Source organism: Meles meles, chromosome 4 (assembly GCF_922984935.1).
Source record: "Meles meles chromosome 4, mMelMel3.1 paternal haplotype, whole genome shotgun sequence".
Taxonomy (NCBI): domain Eukaryota; kingdom Metazoa; phylum Chordata; class Mammalia; order Carnivora; family Mustelidae; genus Meles; species Meles meles.
The window spans coordinates 31,661,971-31,686,613 of record NC_060069.1 but is presented as its reverse complement, the minus strand read 5'-3'; the positions used below and the strand labels follow the sequence as shown (position 1 = coordinate 31,686,613).

The window sequence follows — 24,643 nt, the reverse complement described above, 5'->3', positions numbered from 1 at the left end:
CTAACATGCCAATAAAATATATGAAGGAAATACTGACAGAACTGAAGGGAGAAATAGCTCCACATTAGTAGCTGGAGATTTCAATACTCCATTTACAATAATGGATACAATAGGCAAGAGGTAAGAAAATGAAAGACTTAATACATTATAGTGCACCACCTAGAGCTAACAGACATAGAGACCTAGAGCTCAACAGGATCAGGATATACATTCTTCTCAAGTGCACACAGGGCATTTTCTGGGGTAGGTCATGTTAGATCACATATTAAGTCCTGATAGATTATATTTTATTTTATTTTAAGATTATTTATTTTAGAGAAAGAGTATGCATAAGCTGGGGGAGGGGCAGAGGGAGAGGAAAAGAGAATCCCTAAGCAGACTCCTCCCCACTGAGCATGGAGCCTGAAGTCGGCCTCAGTTCCAGGCACCTGAGATCATGACCTGAGCTGAAATCTAGACTTGGTTGCTTAACCCACTGAGCCACCCAGGTGCCCTGAGTCCCAATATATTTTTTAAAATATTACACAAAATACTTTCTCTGACTACTGTGGAGAGTGAGAAATCAATGGCAGAAGACTAAAAATTTCACAAATTTGCAGAAACTAAACACACACTCAAACAACCAATGGAAAAAGGAAAGCTTCACAAGGAAAAATAAAAAATACCTAGAGACGAATGAAAACAACATCAATATATTAGAACTTACGGGACATAGCTAAAGTATTGCTAAGGGGCAAGTTTTTACCTAGAGATGAATGAAAACAAAATCAATATATCAGAACTAATGGGACATAGCAAACGTATTGGTAAAGGGCAAGTTTATACCTAAAGACACTTTATTTAAAAAAAGTTAGCAAACCCACAATCTGACTTTACACCTTAAGGAATTAGAAAAGGAAGAAACTAAACCTAAAGCTAGCAGAAGGAAGAAAATAATAAAATTTAGAGAAGAGATAAAGGAAATAGAGAATAGAAAAGCAGTAGAAAGGTGATTCTTTGGAAAGATCACCAAAATTGACAAACCTTTAGCTTGATGGACTAGGAAAGCAGGAGAGAAGACTCAAGTGACCAAAATTGCAAGTGAAGTAGATAGATCAAAGTGGACTTCAGAACAAAGATCATAATAAGAGAGAAAGTAGGGCATTACAAAAGGATAAAGGAGTCAATCTCAAAAAAGAATAAAACACCTGTGAATATTTATGGACCCAACATTGGAAGCATCTAATTTTATAAAGTAACTATTAGTAGTCCCAAAGGGGGAAATAGACAGTAAGTAGTACAGTAATAAGAGTAGGGGGGGAGGTTTTAATACCTCCACTCTAATCAGTGGATAGATCATCCAAACAAAATCTAGAAGGAAACATCAGCCTTAAATGATAACATTAGGCCAGAGAGAGACTTAATACACATTTACAAAACATTCCATCCTAAAGCAGCAAATACACATTCTTCACAAGCACACATGGAACAGTTTCAAAACAAATCGTATGTTAGATGACAAAATAAGTCTTAATAAACTTAAGAGGCCTGGAATCAGGGCAAGCATTTTTTCCAAACATGCCTTTTAGAAACTAGAAATTTATGTGAAGAAAATGGGAAAATTTACAAATATGTGGGGATTAAACAACTTGCTTCTGAACAACCAATGGGTCATTGAAGAAACTAGAAAATACCTTACGACAAATGAAGTAGAAGGGTAACATACCACATTTGTTGGATGCAGCGAAAGCAGTTCTCAACCCCCCGACCTGAATCACCAGTCACTTGGTTCTGAAAACAAAAGCAGTTCTCTTTTTTTCTTTTTTAAAGATTTTATCTATTGATTGAGAGAGAGCACACGCACAAGCCAGTGAGGAGAGGGAGAAGCAGGGAGCCTGACCTGGGGCTTGATCTCAGGACCCTGGAGTCATGACCTGAACTGAAGGCAGGCGCTTAACCAACTGAGCCACCCAGGCACCCCAACAAAAGCAGTTCTAAAAGGGAAGTTCATAGTGATAAATGCCTACCCCAAGAAATAAAATCCCGAACAACTTTATACCTCAAGGAACTAGAGAAAGAAGAGCAAATGAAACCCAGTTAGCAGAAGGAAGGAAATAAAGATTAGAACAGAAGTAAATGAAATAGAGACTATAATGACAATAGAAGAGGTCATTGAAACTAGAACTAGTTCTTTGAGAAGAAAACAAAGTTAGCAAACGTTTAGCTTAGATTCACCAAGAAAAAGAATATTTAAGTAAATAAAATGAGAAATGAAAAAATAGAAGTTACAATTGATAGTATAGAAAGGATCATAAGAGACTACTGTGAGTAATCATATGCTAACAAATTGGGCAATTTAGAAGAAATGGATAAATTTCTAGAAACATACAACCCACCAAGACTGAATCATGATGAAATAAAAAATCTGAGCAAACCAATTACTAATAAAGAGTTTGAATTAGTAATCAAAAACCTCCCAACAAACAGAAGTCCAGTATCAGACAACTTCACTGGTGAATTCTACCAACCATTGAAGGAAAAATACCAATCCTTCTCAAACTCTTACAAAAAATAGTGAGAGATAAGAACTCTTCTAAACATATTTTATGACACCAGCCTTACCGTGATACCAAAAGCAGACAAGAATGCCACAAGAAAAGAAAATTACAGGTTAATATTCTGACGGACATAGATGCAAAAATCTTCAGCAGAATTGTAGTAAACTCAGTTCAGCAGTACATTAAAAGGACCATACGCCTTGATGTGGTAGTGGTCTTATTCCAGGGATGTAAGGATTGTTTAACCTATGCAGATTAGTCAGTGCGATATACCACATAAACAAAGTGAAGGATACAAATTATGTCATCTCTGCAGTTGTGGTAAAAGCATTTAACAAAATTCAATATCCATGTCTAATTCTCTGTAAAGCCAGTATAGAGGGAGCATACCTTATAGCAAAGGCCATGTATGTTAAGCCCACAGCTAACGATATACTTAGTGGTAGAAAGCTGAAAGCATTTCCTGTAAGATGATGAACCAGAACAAAGATGCCCACTTTAGCCACTTTTATTCGGTGTAGTACTAGCAGAGCAGTTAGGCAAGAAAGAGACCAAAGGCATCCAAATTAGAAAACAAGAAGTAAAACTGTCACTGTGTGGAGATGACATGATATTAAAATATAGAAAATTCTAAAGACTCCATCAGAAAACTGTTAGAATGATCAAGTTGCAGGATACAAAATCAGTACGTGGAAATCTTTTGCATTTCTGCACGTTAATAATGAACTATCAGAAATTAAGAAAATAATCCGATTTGTAGTTGCATCAAAAAAATAAAAATACCTAGTAATAAATTTAACCAAAGAGGTAAAAGACCAGTACATGGAGAACTACAAGACATTAAAGAAAGATGTTGGAGACATTAATAGATACTCTGTGCTTATGAATTGGAAGAGTTTATATTGTTAAAATGTCTATACTACCTGAAACAATACACAGATTCAGTATAATTTCCTTTTTTTTTGAAGACTTTATTTATTTAACAGAGAGAGCGAGCGTGTGCACAAGCAGGCAGAGTGGCAGGCAGAGGGAGAGAGAGAAGCAGGCTTCCCGCCGAGCAAGGAGCCGGATGCGGGACTTGATTTCGGATCTTGAGATTATGAATCTGAGTCAAAGGCAGCCACCTGACCAATGGAGCCACCCAGGTGTCCCAATTCAGTATAATTTGTAACAAAATTATAATGGATCATTTCTTCAGAGCAACAAAACAATCCTAAAATATGTGTGGAACCATGAAAAACTTCATATAGCCACAGCAGTGGTGAGAAAGAAAAAAGCTGGAGGAGGCATCATGCTCCCTGATTTCAAAGTATGTAGTTAAGTATATTGTAATAATTAAAACAGTGTGATACTGGCATAAAAGTGGACACAGAGATCAATGGTACAGAATAGAAAGCCCAGAAATAAATCCACACACGGGTAATTAATATATCCTAGAGGAGTCAAGAGTATACAGTGGGTATATGTCTTCATAAATGGGAAAATTAAACAGCCACATGTAAAAGAATGAAGCTAGAGCACCATTTCATATCATGTGCAAAAATTAACTCAAATTAAGGATTTGAAAGTAACACATGAAACTGTAGGGACACCTGGATGGCTCAGTCAGTTCAGCATCTGCCTTCAGCTCAGGTCATGATCTCAGGGTTCAGGGATCGAGTTCCACATCGGGCCCCTGCTCAGCAAGGAGCCTGCTTTTTCCTCTGTCCCCTCCCCCTGCTTATGCTCTCTTTTGGTTACATACATTCTCTCGCTTAAATAAATAAATAAGTAAATAAATATCTTAAATTAAAAAAATAAAGACGTGAAGCCATAAAACACCTAGAAAACATGGATAACAGTCTCCTTGATACAGGTCTTGGTGATGTTTTTTTGAATCTGACACCAAAAGCAACTAAGGCAAAAATGAACAAATGGGAATATCAAAAATGTGCACAGCAAAGGATATCAACAAAATGAAAAGGCATCCTACTGAATGGGAGAAAATATTTGTAAATCATATATCTGGTAAGGGACTAATATCCAAAATACATAAAGAATTTGTACAACTCAATATCAAAAACTGAATTACCTGATTAAGAAATGGGCAGAAGATCTGAATAGACATTTTTCCAAAGAAGACATACAGATTGCCAACAGATAAATTGAAAAGATGCTATACGTCATTAATTCTTAGGGAAATGCAAATCAGAGCCTCATACACAAGATACTGTTTCACACCTGTTAGAATGGTTATTATCAAAAAGGCTGGAAACATCAAGCATTGGGAAGGATGTGGAAAAACCAGAACCCTTGTACACTGTTGGAGGGATTGTAAATTGGTGTGGCCAGTGGAAAACAGTATGGAGTTTCCTCAGAAAATCAAAAATAGAACTGTTGTATGACCTAGTAATTCCACTTCTGGGTATTTATCTGAGAAAAATGAAACACTAACTCAAAAAGAAATATGTGAGTTAATCTCATAGTTATTTATAATAAAACGAAGAATATACAGTGGGGAAAGGACAGTGTCTTCAATAAGTGGTTTTGAGAAAATTGGATAGCCAAATGCAAGAGAGTGAAGCTGGATTGGATCACTCTGTTACACTATAGATAAAAATTAACTCAAAATAGATTCAAGTCTGGAATATAAGACCTGAAACATTAAAGCTCCTAGAAGGAAATGTAGGTAGTAAGCTCATTGATACAGGTCTCAGAATGGATAGAGAAATTGTGGTGTATACATACAGTGGAATATCATTCAGTCATAAAAAATAATGAAATCTTGCCATTTGTGGCAACATGGATAGACCTTGAGGGCTTTGTACTATTTATAATAAGACAAGAGAAAGGCAATACTATGTAATCTCTCACATATGGAATCTAATATATCTATTTGACACTAAGCTCATAGATACAGAGAACAGATTGGTGGTTGCCAGAGGCAGGGGTGGGGGACAGAAAAATGAGTGAACTGGTTTGGGTTTTAGTTTAAATAAATTGAATTTTTTAGAATATGGGCTTAAGTAGACATTTCTCCAGAGAGGACATACAAATTGCTAATAAGCACGTTAAAAATATGTTCAACATCACTAATCATTAGGGAAGTGCAAATCAGAACTACAGTGAGATCCAACCTTGGATCTATCAGGATGGCTACTATTCAAAAAGCCCCCCAAAATTAGAAAATACAGAGGATGTGAAGAAACTGGAATCTTTGTTCACTGTTGGTAGCAACATAAAATGGCACAGCTGCTGTGGAAAATAGTATGGCAGTTCCTCAAAGAACGAAAAGCAAAATTACTATGTAATGCAGCAGTTCCACTTCTGGATATAGAATCCCAAAGAACTGAGAGGAGGGACTCAGACAATTATTGGGACACCCCTTTTCACAACAGCATATTCTCCATGGGGAATGGGGAATGGGGAAGCAACCCAAGCGCCCATTAACACATGAAAGAATACACAAAATATGGTATATACGTATTAAATCAGCCTATAAAGGAAGGAAATTCTGTAATATGCTGCAAAATGGATAAACATCAAGGACATTATGCTAAGTAAAATAATCCAGCTACAAAAGACAAATACTATGTGATTTTACCTATATGAGGTCCTTAGAGTATTCAAAATCATAGAGACAGAAAGTTAAAATGATGGTTGCCGCTGGCTTGGGAGAAGGAGAATTAAGAATTATTGTGCAGTAGGTACAGATTTTTAGTCCAGGGGATACTAATTGAATGGACTGGAGCAAGGAGGAAAATCTGTTGAGATGGTCATGTGTGAGGGTGGAGAGAGGAGTGAGGGACCTGTGAAGCTATGTCTTTAGTTAAGAATTTCAGTGGAGGGCGCCTGGGTGGCCCAGTGGGTTAAGCTGCTGCCTTCAGCTCAGGTCATGATCTCAGGGTCCTGGGATCGAGTCCCACATCGGGCTCTCTGCTCAGCGGAGAGCCTGCTTCCCTTCCTCTCTCTCTGCCTGCCTCTCTTGTGATTTCTCTCTGTCAAATAAATAAATAAAATCTTTAAAAAAAAAAAAAAGAATTTCAGTGGAAAGAAGAGAAAATGTCATGTTGTTTGTATGTAGACTATATTATTTTCCTGTCCACCTCCGTTGATATACTTCTAATACCTTGCTCTTTTATCTATTTCAGACTTTGGAGTTAGTGCTTTTTTAGCAACTGGTGGTGATATTACCCGAAATAAAGTGAGAAAGACCTTTGTTGGAACTCCTTGCTGGATGGCGCCTGAAGTTATGGAACAGGTACTTTGTCTTTAATTTTTTTTAATGGTTTATGGTTTTGTACAGAATGAAAAAAATAACAGCAACAATTGCTTTTGTTTGGTGTACAGGTATCCCCCACTAATGGAAAGTAGTTTGTTCTGTGAAACCCTTTGTAAGCTGAAATGGCACAAAGGAAAGAAACAGTGAGCACTAATGTATTTGTAAAAATTTTGCAGCATTTCGAGACACAAAAAAATAACCTCTCTTAGGCCTTTCCGATACCATAGAACACATCTTACTATTGGATACACAAAACGAATTGAGTTAAAACTCAGACAAGATACTAAAGATACTCACATAATTCAAAGCTCTGGTGGATTGACTTGAATTGAATGTGGTTCCCCGGGAAGGAGCTGACTATACCAGACTCGTTGCTCCGCCGGGGCACTGCCTCTGTCATGGCGAGCACTGAACGTCATTTTCACTTTTTTCATAAAAGGGGAAATCATTTCCCAATTTCTTTCCATAGTGTAAATAGGAACTACTATAGGTCTTTCATACAAGCCAAATGGCTTAATGGGGTCTTTGAAAAAGTGGGGATACGTATGCTAGGTCAGCTTCAGGAAATACATGTTTCTGTTCCTTGGTTAGGATTTGGGTCCACCCTTATAAAAAACAGACCTCTAGATCTTTACAAATGATACATGAAACTCAGGATTTATACCAAATACAACCTAAGGAAAAATATAATGAAGATTGGTTTAGTAATAGTTTCCATGTTACAAATTAAACGACCTAATCTTTGTACATGTAGATTCACTACTGTGGTTCTAGAAGGACTAGTTTTGTCCACAACCCCATTTCCCATTTGCTTTCAAACAACTACAGTCAGATGTTGCTCATGTAGTCATTTTCTGGAAACTCTGCTAATTCTCAAATCAGCGCTCATTTCTTATTCCTTGCCTTACTTGTTCTCTTGTCATTTGAAACAGTTGATCATTTCCACCTTTATTTACATCTTCAGCTTTTTTAGTGTAGTTTCCTCATTCTTCCCCTACCTGTCCAGCCAGTCTGTGTCTCTGACTTCTTTTCTGCCTTCCTTCTACTTCCCAGGACCTGTTCTTGAATTCTTCTCTCACTAATTAGCCTCATCTCTGCTTCCCACCCATTCTATTTTCTTTTAAGTTTTTTATGTTTTTTTGAAGTTTTTATTTATTTATCTATTTATTTTACCTTAAGTAGTCCACACACCCAGTGTGGGGCTTGAACTCAACAACCCTGAGATTGAGAGTTGTGTGCTCTACGGACTGAGCCAGCCAGATTGCTCCTGAAGAGCACCTTTAGGAGTGCTTATAAACAAAATTAAATTTTTTTTTAAAGATTTTGTTTATTTATTTGACAGGCAGAGAGAGAAAGAGGAAGAAGCAGGCTCCCCCCTAAGAGAGCCCGATGCGGGGCTCGATCCCAGGACCCTGGGATCATGACCTGAGCCGAAGGCAGAGGCTTTAACCCACTGAGCCACTCAGGCGCCCCAACAAAATTAAATTTTTTAAAGATTATATTTATTTGAGATAGAATGTGAGCCAAGGTAGGGGGTAGAGCGTGAGGGAGAGGGAGAAGCACAGTCCACAGAATGCAGAGCCAAATGCAAGGCTCCATCTCATGGCTCTGAGATCATGACCTGAGCTGAAATCAAGAGTGGGTTGCTTAACTCACTGAGCCCCCAGGCACCCCCTTAAGATTTTGTTTTTAAATAACCTCTACAAAAATAAATCTACATTTATTTTTAAGTAATCTCTACATTTTAAGTAATCTCTACATTTTATTTTTAAGTATTCTCTACATCTATTTTAAGTAATCTTTGCGGGGTTGTGGCTCCAACCCACAACCCTGACATCAAGAATCATAATGCTCCACCAACTGAGCCAGCCCGGCGCCCCATCTATTATATTTTCTAAAGTATATTCATGCTAGTCTTATTTCCTAAACCCCTAGATGGAAGTTTCAAGCTTCCTCTAGATGTTTTACATAAGTATCTTTTAAGTATATCAAAGTCAGTATGTAGAACCGAATTCACTTTTAACTCTTACAGTGCTTGTGTTCACCCTGTTGGTGAGGGAAGCATTCCCACTCTAGGGTTATGCAGATGCTGGACACCTCACAATGGACTGGTAAGACTGACAGCAGTTCATTCGTCACGTACACACAGAGCTGCAGGGAGGACGCGACATGACACATGGGGCTCCGCTCGGGAAGAGAGTGGGTAAATGGTTGCTGTGGGAAACAGACCTTGTAGTATCAAGAGAGTGAGGTGCCCCTTGCTTTCCTTGCGAGGGTGATTGGCTCATTTGAATAATTCTGAGGGCTGGTGGGGAGCTGAAACCTGCTACTCAAGGCTGAGCAGGAACTTGGCCTGGTCCAGTTGAGCAGGATTTTGGGCTAAGGGACCTTATCCTTAGGAGCCGACTGGGGAGGGGAACTTGGACTTAGTTCATTAGGGGCCCACCTTCTTTTGCCACATGTCAAGGCAGCACATTGTATGGAGCTTTAATTTCAGGTCCCAAACCACATTCTCCCCCCATATATTTCTTCTGCTGTGTTGCTTAAGATAGAAAATGAAAATATTTGGGGCGCCTGGGTAGCCCAGTTGGTTAAGTGACTGCCTTCGGCTCGAGTCATGGTCCTGGAGTCTCAGGATCCAGTCCCGCATCGGGCTTCCTGCTTGGTGAGGAGTTTGCTTCTCCTTCTGACCTTCCCTCTTCTCATGCTCTCTCTTTCTCTCTCAAAAAAATAAATCATTTTTAAAAAAGAAAATACTTAATTTTATAATGTGCTCATGACAGTATAAAAGGACAAATTTGGCCACATGTTCACATCAACAACTGAAAATATTCAAACCGCCTGTGTCTTTTTTTTATTATAAAAATTAAGGAGATTAAACAAGACTATAGCATAGAAAATTCGGAACACCAAAGACATAGCACTACTGCCTAATAGTTTTGTTCTAGTTCTATCCTTTCCTTTAACAACAACAACAAAAAAAGATTATATGCTTTTGTAATGAGTATCAAAACTTGTGAGGAATTTTGTATTCTTTTTTCTGCATAAAGGCTTTATCACAAGTGGTTTTCCGTATTTTCATGTAGAATTCATTTACATTGTTTTTAGTCGACTAACATTTCTTTTAAGTGAGTATTCCATACTTAACAATTTCCCCATTGTTGGGGAACGTTCATTCTGATTGCTTTTTCTTTCGTCTGTTACCAAATATATTTAGCCTTTGCCTACTCTAGATTACTTTATTGATTTAAAGTGAATGAACAGTTTAATGGTTCTTGATACATATTAGAAGTTACTTTTTAAAAGTGTTTTTAGGAGTACTTGGCTGGCTCAGTCAGAAGAACATGCTACACTTGATCTCAGTCATGGGTTCAAACCTCGCATTGGGTGTAGCGATTACTAAAGAAAAAACAAATTTAAAGTGCTTTTAGGGTGTTAAAAGTAATCATGTATATCTTTATGTTCTTTACAGGTCCGAGGCTATGATTTCAAAGCTGACATCTGGAGTTTTGGGATCACAGCAATTGAACTTGCTACAGGGGCAGCTCCTTACCATAAGTATCCACCAATGAAGGTGAGGTTCATAGTCAAAGTACTATCCCAGCCCCCGTCCCAGTTTCTTTTCAGAGCCTACTCCTAGGAAATAAATCAATTTGAAAACGGTGAGTTTTTAGAACTGTAAAGTGGGAAGCTATTTTAAGGCCAAAGGAATGGTTTATTTTTTAAAAGGAGGTGGGGAAGGAGATGAGATTTATTTTTCATCCACCAAGGGCAGTGAGTCCTGTAATTGTAGCGAGACATACACGTTAGCCTATTTGCCCAGAATGAGAAATACCTCCATCTTTTAGTAATTCCATTTCAGTAAACATAAATTGAATCTTAAAAGCAAGTATTAGTTCTGACTACAGCCCCCTTTCATTCTTTAGTGTTAACTTTGTGTTTAAAAAGTGGCTTATGTGGGGCATCTGGGTGGCTCAGTGGGTTAATAAGCCGCTGCCTTCAGCCCGGGTCGTGATCTCAGGGTCCTGGGATCGAGCCCCGCATCAGGCTGTCTGCTCAGCAGGGAGCCTGCTTCCCTCTGTCTCTCTGCCTGCTTCTCTCCCTACTTGTGATCTCTTTCTCTGTCAAATAAATAAATAAAATATTTTTTAAAAAGTGGCTTAGAAAAATCACCCCGAATCTCATTATATAAATATAATCTTCCTTATTAACACCTCTGTGCATCGAAGTAGTATGTTGCCATGAAAGTCAAGGAAGAGATTTAGGATGGACAGAATAATCAAAACTGTCAGTTACCACAGAGAAGGTAGGAGGAGTGAGAACTGAAAAAGGCTGCAGCTCTGTTAACTAGGTATTATCAGTGGTTTCTCAGGAATGGCTGAGGAGAAGAAATGAACAGACATTTCTGCAAAGAGGACATCCAAATGTCCAACAGACACATGAAAAAGTGTTCAACATCACTCGGCATCAGGGAAATACAAATCAAAACCACAGTGAGATATCACCTCACACCAGTTAGAATGGCTAAAATTAACCAGTCAGGAAACGACAGGTGTTAGTGAGGATGTGGAGAAAGGGGAACCCTTCTACACTGTCAGTGGGAATGCAAACTGGTGCAGCCACTCTGGAAAACAGTGTGGATGTTCTTCAAAAAGTTGAAAATAGAGCTACTCTGCAACCCAGCAATCGCACTACTACCCTAAAGATACAAATGCAGTGATCCGAAGGGGCACGTGCACCTGAATATTTATAACAGCAATGTCCACTATAGCCAAACTATGGAAAGAACCTAGATGTCCATCAACAGATGAATGGATAAAGAAGATGTGGTATAGGTATACAATGGAACACTACCAAAATCTTTCCATTTGCAACACCGTGGATAGAACTAGAGGATATTATGCTAAGTGAAATAAGTCAATCAGAGAAAGACAGTTATATGATCGCTCTGATATGAGGAATTTGAGAGGCAGGGAGGGGGTGTTGTGGGGGGAAGGGAGGGCAAATGAAATAAGATGGGACCGGGGAGGGAGACAAACCATAGGAGACTCTTAATGTCTGGAAACAAACTGAGGGCTGCTGGGGTGGGGGAGGGATAGGGTGGCTGGGTGATGGACATTGGGGAGGGTGTGTACTGTGGTGAGTGCTGTGAATTGCATAAGATGATGATTCACAGACCTGTACCCCTGAAACAAATAATACATTATATGTTAATTAAGAAAAAAAAAGTGGCTGAGGAGTTCTGGGAAGAGAAGGCCAGATTACAAGGGGTCATGTTAAAACAGAGCCAGGAATAGGTAGAATCAACAAGATCACATTTTTAATTTTGCTGTGGTTTTATTTATTTATTACTTGATCGTATTTTATTTTTAAATTTGCTATGATTTTAACTGTTTTGTAAAGTTTTTTTTTTAAGATAAAGTCTTTTTTTTTTTTAAGATTTTATTTGTTTATTTGTCACATAGAAAGAACAAGCAGGGGAAGCAGCACGCAGAACAGACAGAGGGAAAAGCAGGCTCCCCGCTGAGCAAGGAGCCCCATGTGGGACTTGATGCCAGGACCCTTAACTGACTGTGCCACTGAGGCATCCCTGTTTTTAATTTTTTTTGCAGGTAGTTTGGCAGTATAAGAATGGGGACAGAGGGCATGAAGAAAGGGTTCTTACTAAAGGGCATTCAGTGCTGATACAGTTGAGCCCTTGCAGCCACTTTACCTGAGAAACCAACTATCTGTAGGATATTATTTGTGTGGAAAACACCTAAATAACTCTGTGTTCAAATAACTGGTCTAGAGTGAACTGCTTATATATTGGGAGGTTGTCTATATTGAAGAATGTTGACCACAATATTAAACTTAATGAGACATCAGAAATTTTATATTATATTGAAAATTTTTCCAGGTTTTAATGCTGACACTACAAAATGATCCTCCTTCTTTGGAAACTGGTGTTCAAGACAAAGAAATGCTGAAAAAATATGGGAAATCGTTTAGGAAAATGATTTCATTGTGCCTTCAAAAGGATCCAGAAAAAAGGTAAATATGAGATAAAGCTTACATTTCTCTTCACCTAATATTGTAAACCATTGTGGGAAGTCTAAGTATCAGATACGTACATTCATGTGCAGGAAGTTATTTGTGCATATTCACATGCATTTGTATTTATTTAAATATAAACTTTAGAAAAAATATACAGGAACTGTTACACTAGATTGTAAATGAATGAATTACTTTCTCCCTTCTTTTTAGTATATAGTGTACTCTATAGTTCAGCTAGTTCCTGGCTCATTTTTTGTATATTTTTTTGTGAATTCTGTGTTAATAAAATATGTTAGTGGGAAGGCTTGTTTTTAATGTATTTAAAAGTCATAAGCAAACAAATACTTTGATGCTGTTTACAATTTTAATAACAGAAATACACAAAGCAAATGTTATATGTGATAACAAATAATCATATGTATTTCCTTATGGGAAAGATATTTTGATGAGTGGACCAAAAATGCAAAGCACTTAACTTGTTAACACTAGACAGATTGGAAGGCAAGTAAGTGAATAAAAATGATCATCTAATGTCTGTATCTTTATGAATTAAACAGAATCAAATGGTGTTGGAAGTCATTGAGTACAACCTTTTATCTTTAAGGTCAGTCAGCTACCTAGTCATTGAGATGGGACTTGAATCCAAAACTCCTGATTCTTTACCTAGGGCTCTGTTTGCACTGTATCTCATTTTTCTGTTTCACACATATATTCTATTCAGTTTTTTAGCACTAAGAGTTTTTAAATTTTGATTTCTCTAACAGTCAACAAAAGTAAAAGATTTTAGTTGATACCCTTTGTCACGTCTTTAGTATATTTCATGGGGCTTCAGAATTTATTGTTGGAAGTACTGGAAAGGACAAGAAAAACAGGTAGCAAAGTTCAGACCTGTGCTATTAGAACTTTTTTCTTTTTGTGAATAAATTAGTATTAAAAAAACAGGGAATACTTTTGCTTCTGTTTAGTTAACTGACTAAAATAACAAGATTTTTTTGTCACAAATACCCAAAAGTGCTGAATAAATTTATCAAACTTAAAAACCAAACCCAGAGATAAGCTTGCACCTCAGGTGCTAGAAATGATGAGGATGACCTAATTTAGAGAAGATACATCATGAACTGATCCTGTGGCCACCCTCAGTGGGACACTGTTCATTCCAATAACATACTCAGATTTCTGATTTCCAGGTGAGGACTGAAAATGAGATACTGGCCCAGCCAATGGGGATTCTGAACTTAGATCCCTGCTTATGGCTGGGACCTTTACAAGTCTGCCTTCTGAGTAAAAGGACAGACCAGAAAACAAAATATGGTCCATCATCACAAAGACACAACAGAATTTCTCCTGAATAATGCAGTCCTCAGACCTGGACATTCCATAAATTGACAGTCGGAATTTATATGGCCCATATTATCCAGGAGCCCACAAGATTAGAGAATAAAAAAAGTTTTGCCAAGCCAGTTTTATTTCTGGCAGAAGCAATTAGAAAACTATACCATTCGAATTGTTCTAAATTCCACACATGAGATTCCTGCAAATAATGCCCCACTGAAGAGACCAGAAGCTGAAATTATAAAACACATAGTAAAACGCTACACAGCAAACCAGAGTCAGCAGACACAGCAAGCAGAAGGATTAGTGCTCCGAGAACTTTGGATAATGCAAAGATACCTAAAAAGACTATATGTATATTTAAAGTAATTAAAATTCTAATGGAGGAGATCAAAACTATAGGAAAAGAATATGAGTATGACCAAGAAGACAAAACAAACGGAGCTACTAGAAATGAAAAATACAGTAACTAAAACTTAAAAGTGGACACCTCCTTCACAGGTGGTCCAGGTTAGCATTAGCAGTAGTAAGACATACTTATTATTGCATACTCCCAGATATTGATACCAGGTGCAGGACATACCACTCCTGAGGCATTCCTTCCCCAGATCTTTAACTTCAGTCTGTAATGAGAAAACATCAGACAAAGCCAAATTGAGGAACTGTAAATTCCCTGACCACCACTCTTCTAGAGTGAGGAAAGGGATGACTGAGAAAGTGGCACAGGTTGGAGGAGATGAAGGAGACACGAAGACTAAAAACAAAATGATGTCCTGGATTGGATCCTGGAGCAGAGAAAGGATGTTAGTGCAAAAACTGGGGAAACCTGAATAAAGTCTATAGTTTATAATGTTGTACCAGTATTAATATTTTAAAGTCTGTAGCAATGTTAATATTTTTAGTTAATTTCTTGATAATTATATCACGGTTATGTAAAATGTTAACTAACATTGGGGGAAGCTGGTGACAGGTATGTAGGACCTCGGTATTATCTTTGCATCTCATCTGTAAGCCTAAAATTATTTCAAAAGAGAAAGAAGCTGTAGAACATCTTATGTATGTATGCATCTATGTATGTAGCTTGTAAACCAAAATTACACCTTGTTTAGAATATTCCGAAGTTAAAAAGGAAATAAAACTTCAGTGGATTGGTCAAATAGAACAGTCGATAAAACAAAAAAGAGATAATTGTTGACTACTGATCCAAGTTACCAGGCACTTTTGTAAACACAACATATATCATCTCATTTAATTTTTACAGTACTCGTATGAGGAGGGTGCTATTATTTTTCCTGTTTTACAGATGAAGAAACTGAATCACAGAGTGGTTAAGTAACATTGCCCAAAGTCACACAGTTAATAAATGTTGGAGCTAGAATTCCAACCCATACAATTTGACTGTGGATTTTCTGCTCTTACTTAATTACACTATACTGAGGAAATTGCTCAGAATGAAACACAGAAAGATTTTTTTAAAGTGGAAATATAAAAAGAAAGATGAATATTTGGGGGATAGAATGGGAAGGTTCAGTGTGTGTGTGCACACATGTACATACACATATACATGTATATGTATCTGTAGACTTTAAGGAGAGATTAGGGAGGTCAGGAGAAGCAATATTTAAAGCAATAATGCTGACAATTTTCTAGAATTGATGAAATATTTACAGCCTCAGATTAAAGAACCATCCCTCCACCAATTCCAAGCAGTATTTCCCTTTTCCCATTTGTACACAAGTCTCTGAACTGCTGGATTCAAAGGCAAAGAGAATTTGTTAAATGCAAGCTAAGGGGGCAGATTACCTACTGAGGAATATAGCAGGTAGACTGACAGCCACTTTCCTAATGACAGTTAAGGCCAGAATATACTGGAACAATTCTGAGAGGAAATAACAATGCAGAATTCCCAGTCTAGCCAAACTATTACTCAAGAATAAGCATGAAATTAAGATTTTTTTCAGACAAAAATTGAGTTTCCAGTCATGTATATCACTTAAAGAACTCCTAGAAATGGTACACTAGAAAGAAGGAAATGAACTCAGAAGAAAAGGATTAATCATATAAAGCAATGTTGAACTGTTGAACGTACTGAAATCCTGATTGAGTGAGAAAAATAGGAAGGATAATGTCTGCTTTCAGTTTGCATAGCACTTTTACATCTCTTCTCTTAAACTGTACAGTAATCCTCTGAGGCCCTGGTTCTTAAGTGTGAGCGTACATTAGAATCGCTCGGGGAGTTTAAAAACTAATGATGTGTGGGTTTGCCCCCACAGATTCTGCTTTAATTACTATGGGCCTCGGGATTTGTTTTAAAAGTCCTAGCTTATTATAATGTACAGTAATGTTTAAGAACACTGCCTTCAGGAACTTGATCAGGAAATACAGAACCTTGGAGAAGAGATTTGCTGAGGGTTACATGGTAGGTGTATGGTGTAATCAGGTCCAGTCTCTTAAGTGTAGTATTGTTTATTCTTTATTCTCTGTCATACTATTTACAAGTTTGTATAATTGACAATGATGATGCCTTTATTCAAGCAAAGAAAGACAGTACAGTCGAGCAAAAAACTGAGTGTAGATTCAATATATATATTGAATATATACATTACTTTCAGAATCTTCCATTTTTTTTAAAGAAAATTGTTAGATTTATTTTTAAGAATATGTAGTTTCCTAAGTTGAAGGCTGGCAGGCAGGCATGTGTCAAGAGGCACAGAACTTGACTTGGTCCATTTCCTCTTTGTGAGGTTACATGTATTTTTATGCCTTGTTAAAGTTGATACTGCCCACTTTTTTTGGGAAATGATATTCTTGGCAAAATAATAGCAAATATGTTGAAAGCCATGAAGAAGTCATGATTTCAGATGAAACATTTCACTAATGAATTTTGCAAAGGACCTGTAATAATTATCAGAACATTTCTATTTGAGTTTTCTTCTCTACTGTGTGTCTTGTACCGAGTTAGTTTATCCTGCTTTTTGCTTTTTAGCCCATTAAGGAAAGTGGAGAACACCGAGATTTTATCTCGCTGCTCAAGAAATCCTTTTCCCATTTTTGAAGATGGAAACCCACAATTGCACTTGAATTAACTATTAAAACGTTCTTTTCTGGTTTTAGACCAACAGCAGCAGAACTGTTAAGGCACAAATTTTTCCAAAAAGCAAAGGTAGGAAATTCTTTTGATTTTATGTGTTCATGTGATCCTCCTCATTACCTAATTAGATTTACTGCTAAGAAGTTGCTTTTTCTTAAGGTGATGTTTGGAAAAATGATGGTAGATCAGATATTTGCTGGGGGCATTATCTGTATGACCTTTGGTAATTAAGACACATGCTTTAGAATTAGTAAATGTATTTTTCGTATAAATTAATTTGAACATCAGGTTAAATTTTAACAGGAACAATTGATACTAATTTTGCCAGTAGTAATATAATCTATGAAAAATACTCAACTCTCATTTCAGAGTTTGCTACTGAGTTAGTTAACATCTCATTTCCCAAAGAGGAATAGATAAGTGGGATGTTACTATAGTTGAAAATGTGGGACCATGATCCTGAAGGACATATGGTTAAGCAAACTTCTCATATATAATGGCTCATACAGTATACTAAGCTTTGTCTCAATCTGTGAAACTCGATTTGTGAAACTCCTTTTCTAAAGGAGCTTTAGAATTAAAGAAAAAAGAATGGAAACTTTCCTCAAACTTCTTTATAAAACAGTTACTATATAACATTTTAATTGTAGTGAATATTTGTGTCAGCTTCTTTGGTTCAGTAAAAACTTGTAAGAAGAAAACTTACTTTTCCTCTCCAGAATAAAGAATTTCTTCAAGAAAAAATACTGCAGAGAGCACCAACTATTTCTGAAAGAGCTAAGAAGGTAAATGGAGATTTTACTCTGGTTTCCTAGGAAGTTGGTTAAATTTACTTCTGCATTTTGAAAGTATATGTTAAAAAATGCTTTGTTTTGTTATGTTATGTTATGTATATGTTAAAAATGCTTTTTTTAAAGTGTTACTCATTTTTTCCAACCCTTTCTTTAGTATTCTTTGATATATTCATTCAATCAGTATTAGCCTACAGTATGTCTAGGTGTGCTGTCTACTAGAACGAAAAGGTATGTTACACAATTGATTAATTAATTCTAGACTCTGTTAAATCACTGTCTGTACCTACCAGAGTGAGCTGTGAAGTTCAGCCCTTTCCTCACACTACACAGAAAACAATGAAGACCCATTAAGATGACCGTAATAAAAAAGACAGACAGTAGCAACTGTGATAAAGATGTAAGGAAATTGGAACCTTCACACACTAATGATGAAAATATGAAATGGTGCAACCACTTTAGAAAGTAGTCTGGCAGTTTCTAAAAACACTAAACAAAGCTGCCTTATGACCCAGCAATTCCATCCTAGGCCTACTTGGGAGAATTGAGCACATATACACACAAAGGTATGTACATGAATGTTCCCAGCAGCGTTATTCATAATAACTAAAAAGTGGAAATAGCCTGATTATCCATCTGTAGATGAATGGATATATAAAATGTCATGTGTCCATAATATAGAATATTATTCAGCAATTAAAAATGAAGTACTGATATGTGATAGAATATTATTAAGCAATAAAAAGAAAGGAAGTACTGATGCATGTCATAACATGGATAAACCTTTAAAACATTATGCTAATCATGGGAGCTACTTACAAAAGACCACATACTGTATGATTCTGTTTATGTGAAATGTCTAGAATAAGCAAATGTGTAGAGACAGAGAGTAGATTCAAGGTTACCCAGGACTGGGATTATATGGAAATGGGCAGTAACTACTAATGGGTCTGGGGTGTTGTTTTTGCCATGTGGAGGAGTGAAGAAAGTGATCTAGATTTAATTATGGAGATGGTTGCACAACTTAGAATATACTAAAAATAATTGAACCTTAAATGGGTCAATTATATGGTATATGAATTTTATTTTAACAGAGCTGATACTTAAAAAAGGAGCATCTGGACAGTGACACCATCATGAACAAAAAGCTCTTAGAAGTGGAAAACATTATAGAAGAAATGAAAATAGTTAATATGGTTGTATGGTAAAGCTAAGAAAATTTCCCAGAAAATAGAGCCCCAAACGCCAAGAGATAAATAACAGAAGAAAAAAGACAAGAGCGTTAGAGGATCATTTGAGAAGGTTCAATTTTGAGTAAATAAGTTCCAGAAAAGCAGAATGGAGGAAAATAGAAGAAAGAGAATCACTGAAAAAATAATTCAAGAGAAATTTCCAATGGATAGTCACAAATTTCCAGATTAAAAAAGCACAAGTACGTAGCAGAATGAATGGAAATAGACCAGCACTAAGACACATTGCTGGAATACTAGAGGCAAAAAGAGGATTATATAGCTTCCAGAGAAGGGGGAAAGATCATGGACGGTGTTGGATATCATAATGACATCCGTAGCTCCCCTACAAGCCAGGTCACAGCGAAGCAGTTATATATAGTGTTATGAAAGAAAATGATTTCTACTAACCCAGACTTTTTTTTTTCTTAAACCAGGTAAACTGTACATTCTAGGGATGGAATCAAAGTTGAGAAATGCATGGCTTTAATTAGTGTGCCATGCTAATAATGGAGGAAGTACTTAAACTGAGAAAGAGGAAGTCATGTGGCAGGTGATAGAGGGAGATCTGAGAAACCAGTCTAGGTTGGAGCAGATCAGGAGGCTGGTGTAGCATCTTCCTCTAGAAGGTGATCCTGAGAAGTACCTAATGCATATGAATGTGGTGAGAGGAGATTTACACAACTGGGAGACAGTTTGGGGCTAAATATGATAAGTACATGAAAATAAGCAAATATTATTAATTCCAAGGGAAATAAAAAGGTTACACAAGAAAGAAAAGTAATTGTAATATACAATAAGGCCTAACTGTCTCATTAATGAAATCATGTGGTGAAACACTGAATACTGATTTAACCAAAATTTCACTGTATCTTGAGAAAAGAGTTATGGGGGTTGATAATAGGGTTAAATTCTCATCTTTCATAGTGGGAAGTCTAGTAGGTAATCCTTAAAACCAAAGAATCAAGGGGTAATAATAACACATTACTTAAAGGAATATGAATTTACAAAGAATATGCTAGAATGAGTTGAAAGTGGTTCCCTGTAAGAGGATAAAAGAAGATTGCTATTTTTCTTTTTCTTCTTTTTTTTTTTAAAAGATTTTATTTATTTATTTGATAGACAAAGATCACAAGTAGGCAGAGAAGCAGGCAGAGAGAGAGGGGGAAGCAGGCTCCCCGCCAAGCAGAGAGCCCGATGCGGGGCTCGATCCCAGGACCCTGAGATCATGACCTGAGCCGAAGGCAGAGGCTTTAACCACTGAGCCACCCAGATACAGTGCTCTTGAAACTCTAGGTATAATTGTGATTTTTAAATTTAAAATTTTGAAAAAACCAGAATCTTCTCTGTCTTGGATTTATTTATTTTGGGGGCTGAAGAAAAATTTTTCAAATCTCTCAGCATGAAACCATTAGTAAGATTTGGTCTGTGACTTCACATAGAAAGGATTTGGATGGCGCTTGGGCCCAAGAGTATAGATGTATAGGGAAAGTCAGTGGTTGGAGTAAAGACAGGTAGGTAGTGGAGCACAGAGAGCAAGGGAGGGGTGCAAGACACATACAGTATATATAGTAAATATCAAACACTACCATAATCCACATCTCTCTTCCTCATGTGCAGGTTCGGAGAGTACCAGGTTCCAGTGGTCGCCTTCATAAGACAGAAGATGGTGGCTGGGAGTGGAGTGATGACGAATTTGATGAAGAAAGTGAGGAAGGGAAAGCAGCAATTTCACAACTCAGGGTAAGTCTTGTTAAACTCTATGCTTAAGACAGAGCTCTGTCTTCTTGTTTGAAGCCTCTGAGATGATGTTATATTCTCTGCTTCTGTTCAGCTTAACCATCTAAAACATAGAAAATACAAGTATTAATGACAGAATTTCCTTGAAGACGTTAGTAACCATAGGAGCCCATTTAATCCTACATGGAAGAGTGGACTGACACATCTATCTGTTTGAATATGATATTTACGGTATATAAAAAGGGCCAAAATCTAGAGATGTAAACTGGGTCTGAGATGAGAGTACACTGGATAGGACTGATGACTGATTAAACATTGCAGAAGAAGCGATCACTGAACAGTATATCTAGTATATATACTAGTATATATACTAGTTGCTATATCCTGGATGGTTGTGTGTGTCTGTGTATGTGTTTGCTTGAAGCAGTGAAGACAAAGCTTGTTTTGTTTTTTTCCCATCACTCTTTCCTAAAGTTAATGCCTCAAGTTGATTGTTAGGACTCATTCCCAGGAATAGAAATATGTATGGGAAATATTAATGTTTGAGGTTCATCACAGCCTTGACTGCCTAAAACCTTTCTGTATTAGTGGTGGGTAGATGGTATATCTCTTCCTGCCTGTAAGATCTCCTCTGCCATAGCACTCATGACTTTGCTGATCAGCACTGAATATTTGTTGATCTTATCAGATGAAGTCTTTTTGCAAAGCTAGAAGTAACGCTTTACTTTGCAGAGACCTTGCTAATGAGAATCGGCAAAAATTTATTAACATTCTAACCTTGGAAAGTTCTTTAAAAATATATATATAAACACTTGTTTACATAGGATTGTGAGTTTATTAAAATGTGAGACAGCTTTCTTTTCTCCTTACTTTTTATATGATTCCTCCTTAAATCGATATTGTTTTATAATGTTACATTGAAGTGATCAAAGGAAGCCAGAATTATTATCCCCTAGCCATCTGCAAGAGAAATTTATTTAAAATTTTGTAGTTTGGGTGGCGCCTGGATGGCTCAGTCCATTAAGCATCTGCCTTCAAAGGCTCAGGTCATAATCCCAGAGGCCTAGGATAGAGCCCTGCGTTAGGCTTCCAGCTCACATGGAGGCTCCTTCCTCATCTCCTCCCCATTTGTGCTTTTTCTTGCTCTCTCTCTGTCACTCAAATAAATACATAAATAATCTTTAAAAATAAATGAAAATAAAATCTTGTAGTTCTGAAATACTTACAACAGCTTTTTTATAACCTAATACACTGGCATGTAAATAGCTTAGAAAATTATAGAATTTGTTCTCAAAATAAGTAATTTTCTGTATTTCTCATATTCTGTAACTCTTTTGGGGACATGAATTCTTTTGTAAAAGGAAAGTCTTGTTTAAATTGAATTACGTTGAAAATGCACACGATCATCAAGTGGGGTAGTCTGCAAGGATGGTTCAATATTAGGAATTCTTATCATATTAATAGGCCTAAAGATAGATGAAAAAACTTCGACAAAATCTAATGGCCTACTGAGAAAACAAGTCATACTCTTATTTTCATATGTTCTGAAAAAACTTTGACAAAATTCCGCACATGTTCATTTTAGACTCTTGTGTAGATCCAAATTTCTGTCTTTATATCATTTTCTTTTTTCTGAAGAACTTTCCTTAACATTTTTTGTGATGTGGATCTGCTGGTGTTGATTTCTTTCAGGTTTTTGTCTGAAAATGTCTCTGTTTCACTTTGTTTTGCAAAGATATGTTTGCTAAGTATAAACTTTTAGATTGATAGGCTCTTTCTTTCAGTACTTTAAAGACGTTGTTTCACCATATTCTTGTTTGTATTGTTTCTTTTGAGAAATCTGCTGGTATCCTTGCCTTGTTCTTTTATAAGTTGTATGCATCTTTACGCTGGCTGCTTTTAAGATTTTTTTCTTTTTGAATAGAGTTGAGCAATTTGATGCCTAGTTTGGTTGTTTGGTTGGTTTATTTACATGTTTTGTGTGCTTGGGGTTTATTGAGCTTGCATCTGTGGGTTTATTGGTTTCTATCAAGTTGGGAAATTTTTTAGCCATTATATTTTCAGATACTTTCTTCTGCCCTTCATGCACTTTGGAGACTCCAGTAACTTGTATATTAAGTTGCTTTAAAATTGCCAGCTCATTGATTTTCTTTTCATTTTTTAAAAATTCTCTTTTTACTCAGTCCCATTTTGCACAGTTTGTACTGCTGGCTTTCAGGTTCATTCATCTTTTCTTCTGCGGTGCCTAATGCTGCTAATCCCATTCAATCTATTTTGTATCACAGATATTAAATATTTTAAGTTTGATTTTGTGTTTGTTCATTTTTATACCTTCATGTCTTACTTTTTGAAGGTAATGTGAGATGTAGTAACTACAGTATAGTTAAAATAGCTATATTAGTGTCCTTCTCTGCTCATTCTAACACTTATGTCAGTTGTGGAGCAGTTTTGTTTGATTATTCCCTTCATTATAGCTTGAAGAGTGTTTTCCTGAGTTGAGGCAATAGGGCTAAGAATCCAAGGAGACCGAGGCAGATGAAATTGATAAGGTAGAGTACCAGGGAGGAGAGAGCTATACAGAGAGAGAAGTTTATAAGTCTACAGAGCTTCCTTTTTGAGTGTTCAGCAGAATACTCTTTAAGAAATACATGTGAGAAAACTACCTGAGACTGGGTGACAGTGCCCAGCACTCACAAAGAGTCAAGAACAGTGCCTCTTCCCACCAGTCAGAGTGGAGAAACTTGTAATTCACAAGGCATTGGGAAGAGTTCTCAGAAAGGTCTTATCTAAGTATTGGGGAGCATATGGCCCTATACTGAGCCCTGCTGCAGATCCAACTAACAACTCATAAAAGCAAGATCCAAAAGGCTTAAGCCATTTCCAAGTAACTTTAGTGTATTCCAGAACAAAGCTTGAGAAGATTTATAACAATACAAAATTATCAGCTTGCAACAAAGTAAAATTCACAGCATCTGGCATCTAATCAAAGATTATCAGGTATGCAGAGAGCCAGGAAAGCAGTAACAGTGAGCCCAGATCTTGTCTTTAATGTCATTCTCTACTAAAAGAATGAGGGCTCCTTGGAGAAATGGATGATTCTGAGGCTTACATGGGGAAAATACAAGATGAATCTGGAATATCTTCTTTTGTGAAAAAGAAAGGTTTTTTATTAAAAAAGAAAGTCATAATTTGATAACAGGTGCACCAGGTTGAGTGAGCTCCCACTCACCAAATTAGAATTTAACTATCAAAATGACTAAGTGTAGTAATAAATTAATTGTAAGTCATTTTAAAAATTGGAATCCTTGAATCCATGCCAATAATGAATAGATGGATAAATAAGTGAGGGGGGGGGTTGCTAATTCTTCATTACAATAAATTGCCAGTGCTGACTGGTAAGTGTGGAAGAGTTTTGGAGGGGAATATCATCATTTTATAGTCATGATAAAGCAGTCAATAAAGATTAGGTCAGACAAGGATCATCAGCAGTTGCTAAATCCAGGGGAAATTTTTAATGAGCAGGATATTTACAGGACTTGAAGTGTCTCTTCAAAATTGCCATTAGTTGGAAGGGGAATATAATTACTACATACTGGAGAACTTGGAAGAGCCTTGACTCTGTGATT

At 36.8% G+C, this 24,643-nt stretch overlaps 1 protein-coding gene across 3 annotated transcripts in view; it reads left to right on the top strand.

Annotated features, from left to right (window-relative positions):
* Positions 1 to 24,643, top strand: part of OXSR1 (oxidative stress responsive kinase 1) — a 101,960-nt gene that overhangs the window by 60,972 nt on the left and 16,345 nt on the right. For all 3 annotated transcript variants that reach the window (XM_046002263.1, XM_046002262.1, XM_046002261.1), the window contains 6 exons: positions 6,668 to 6,777; positions 10,271 to 10,372; positions 12,698 to 12,831; positions 17,281 to 17,329; positions 17,977 to 18,042; positions 20,898 to 21,020. In XM_046002263.1, the coding sequence (XP_045858219.1) occupies positions 6,668 to 6,777; positions 10,271 to 10,372; positions 12,698 to 12,831; positions 17,281 to 17,329; positions 17,977 to 18,042; positions 20,898 to 21,020 (584 nt within the window). The remainder of the gene's footprint in view (positions 1 to 6,667; positions 6,778 to 10,270; positions 10,373 to 12,697; positions 12,832 to 17,280; positions 17,330 to 17,976; positions 18,043 to 20,897; positions 21,021 to 24,643) is intronic.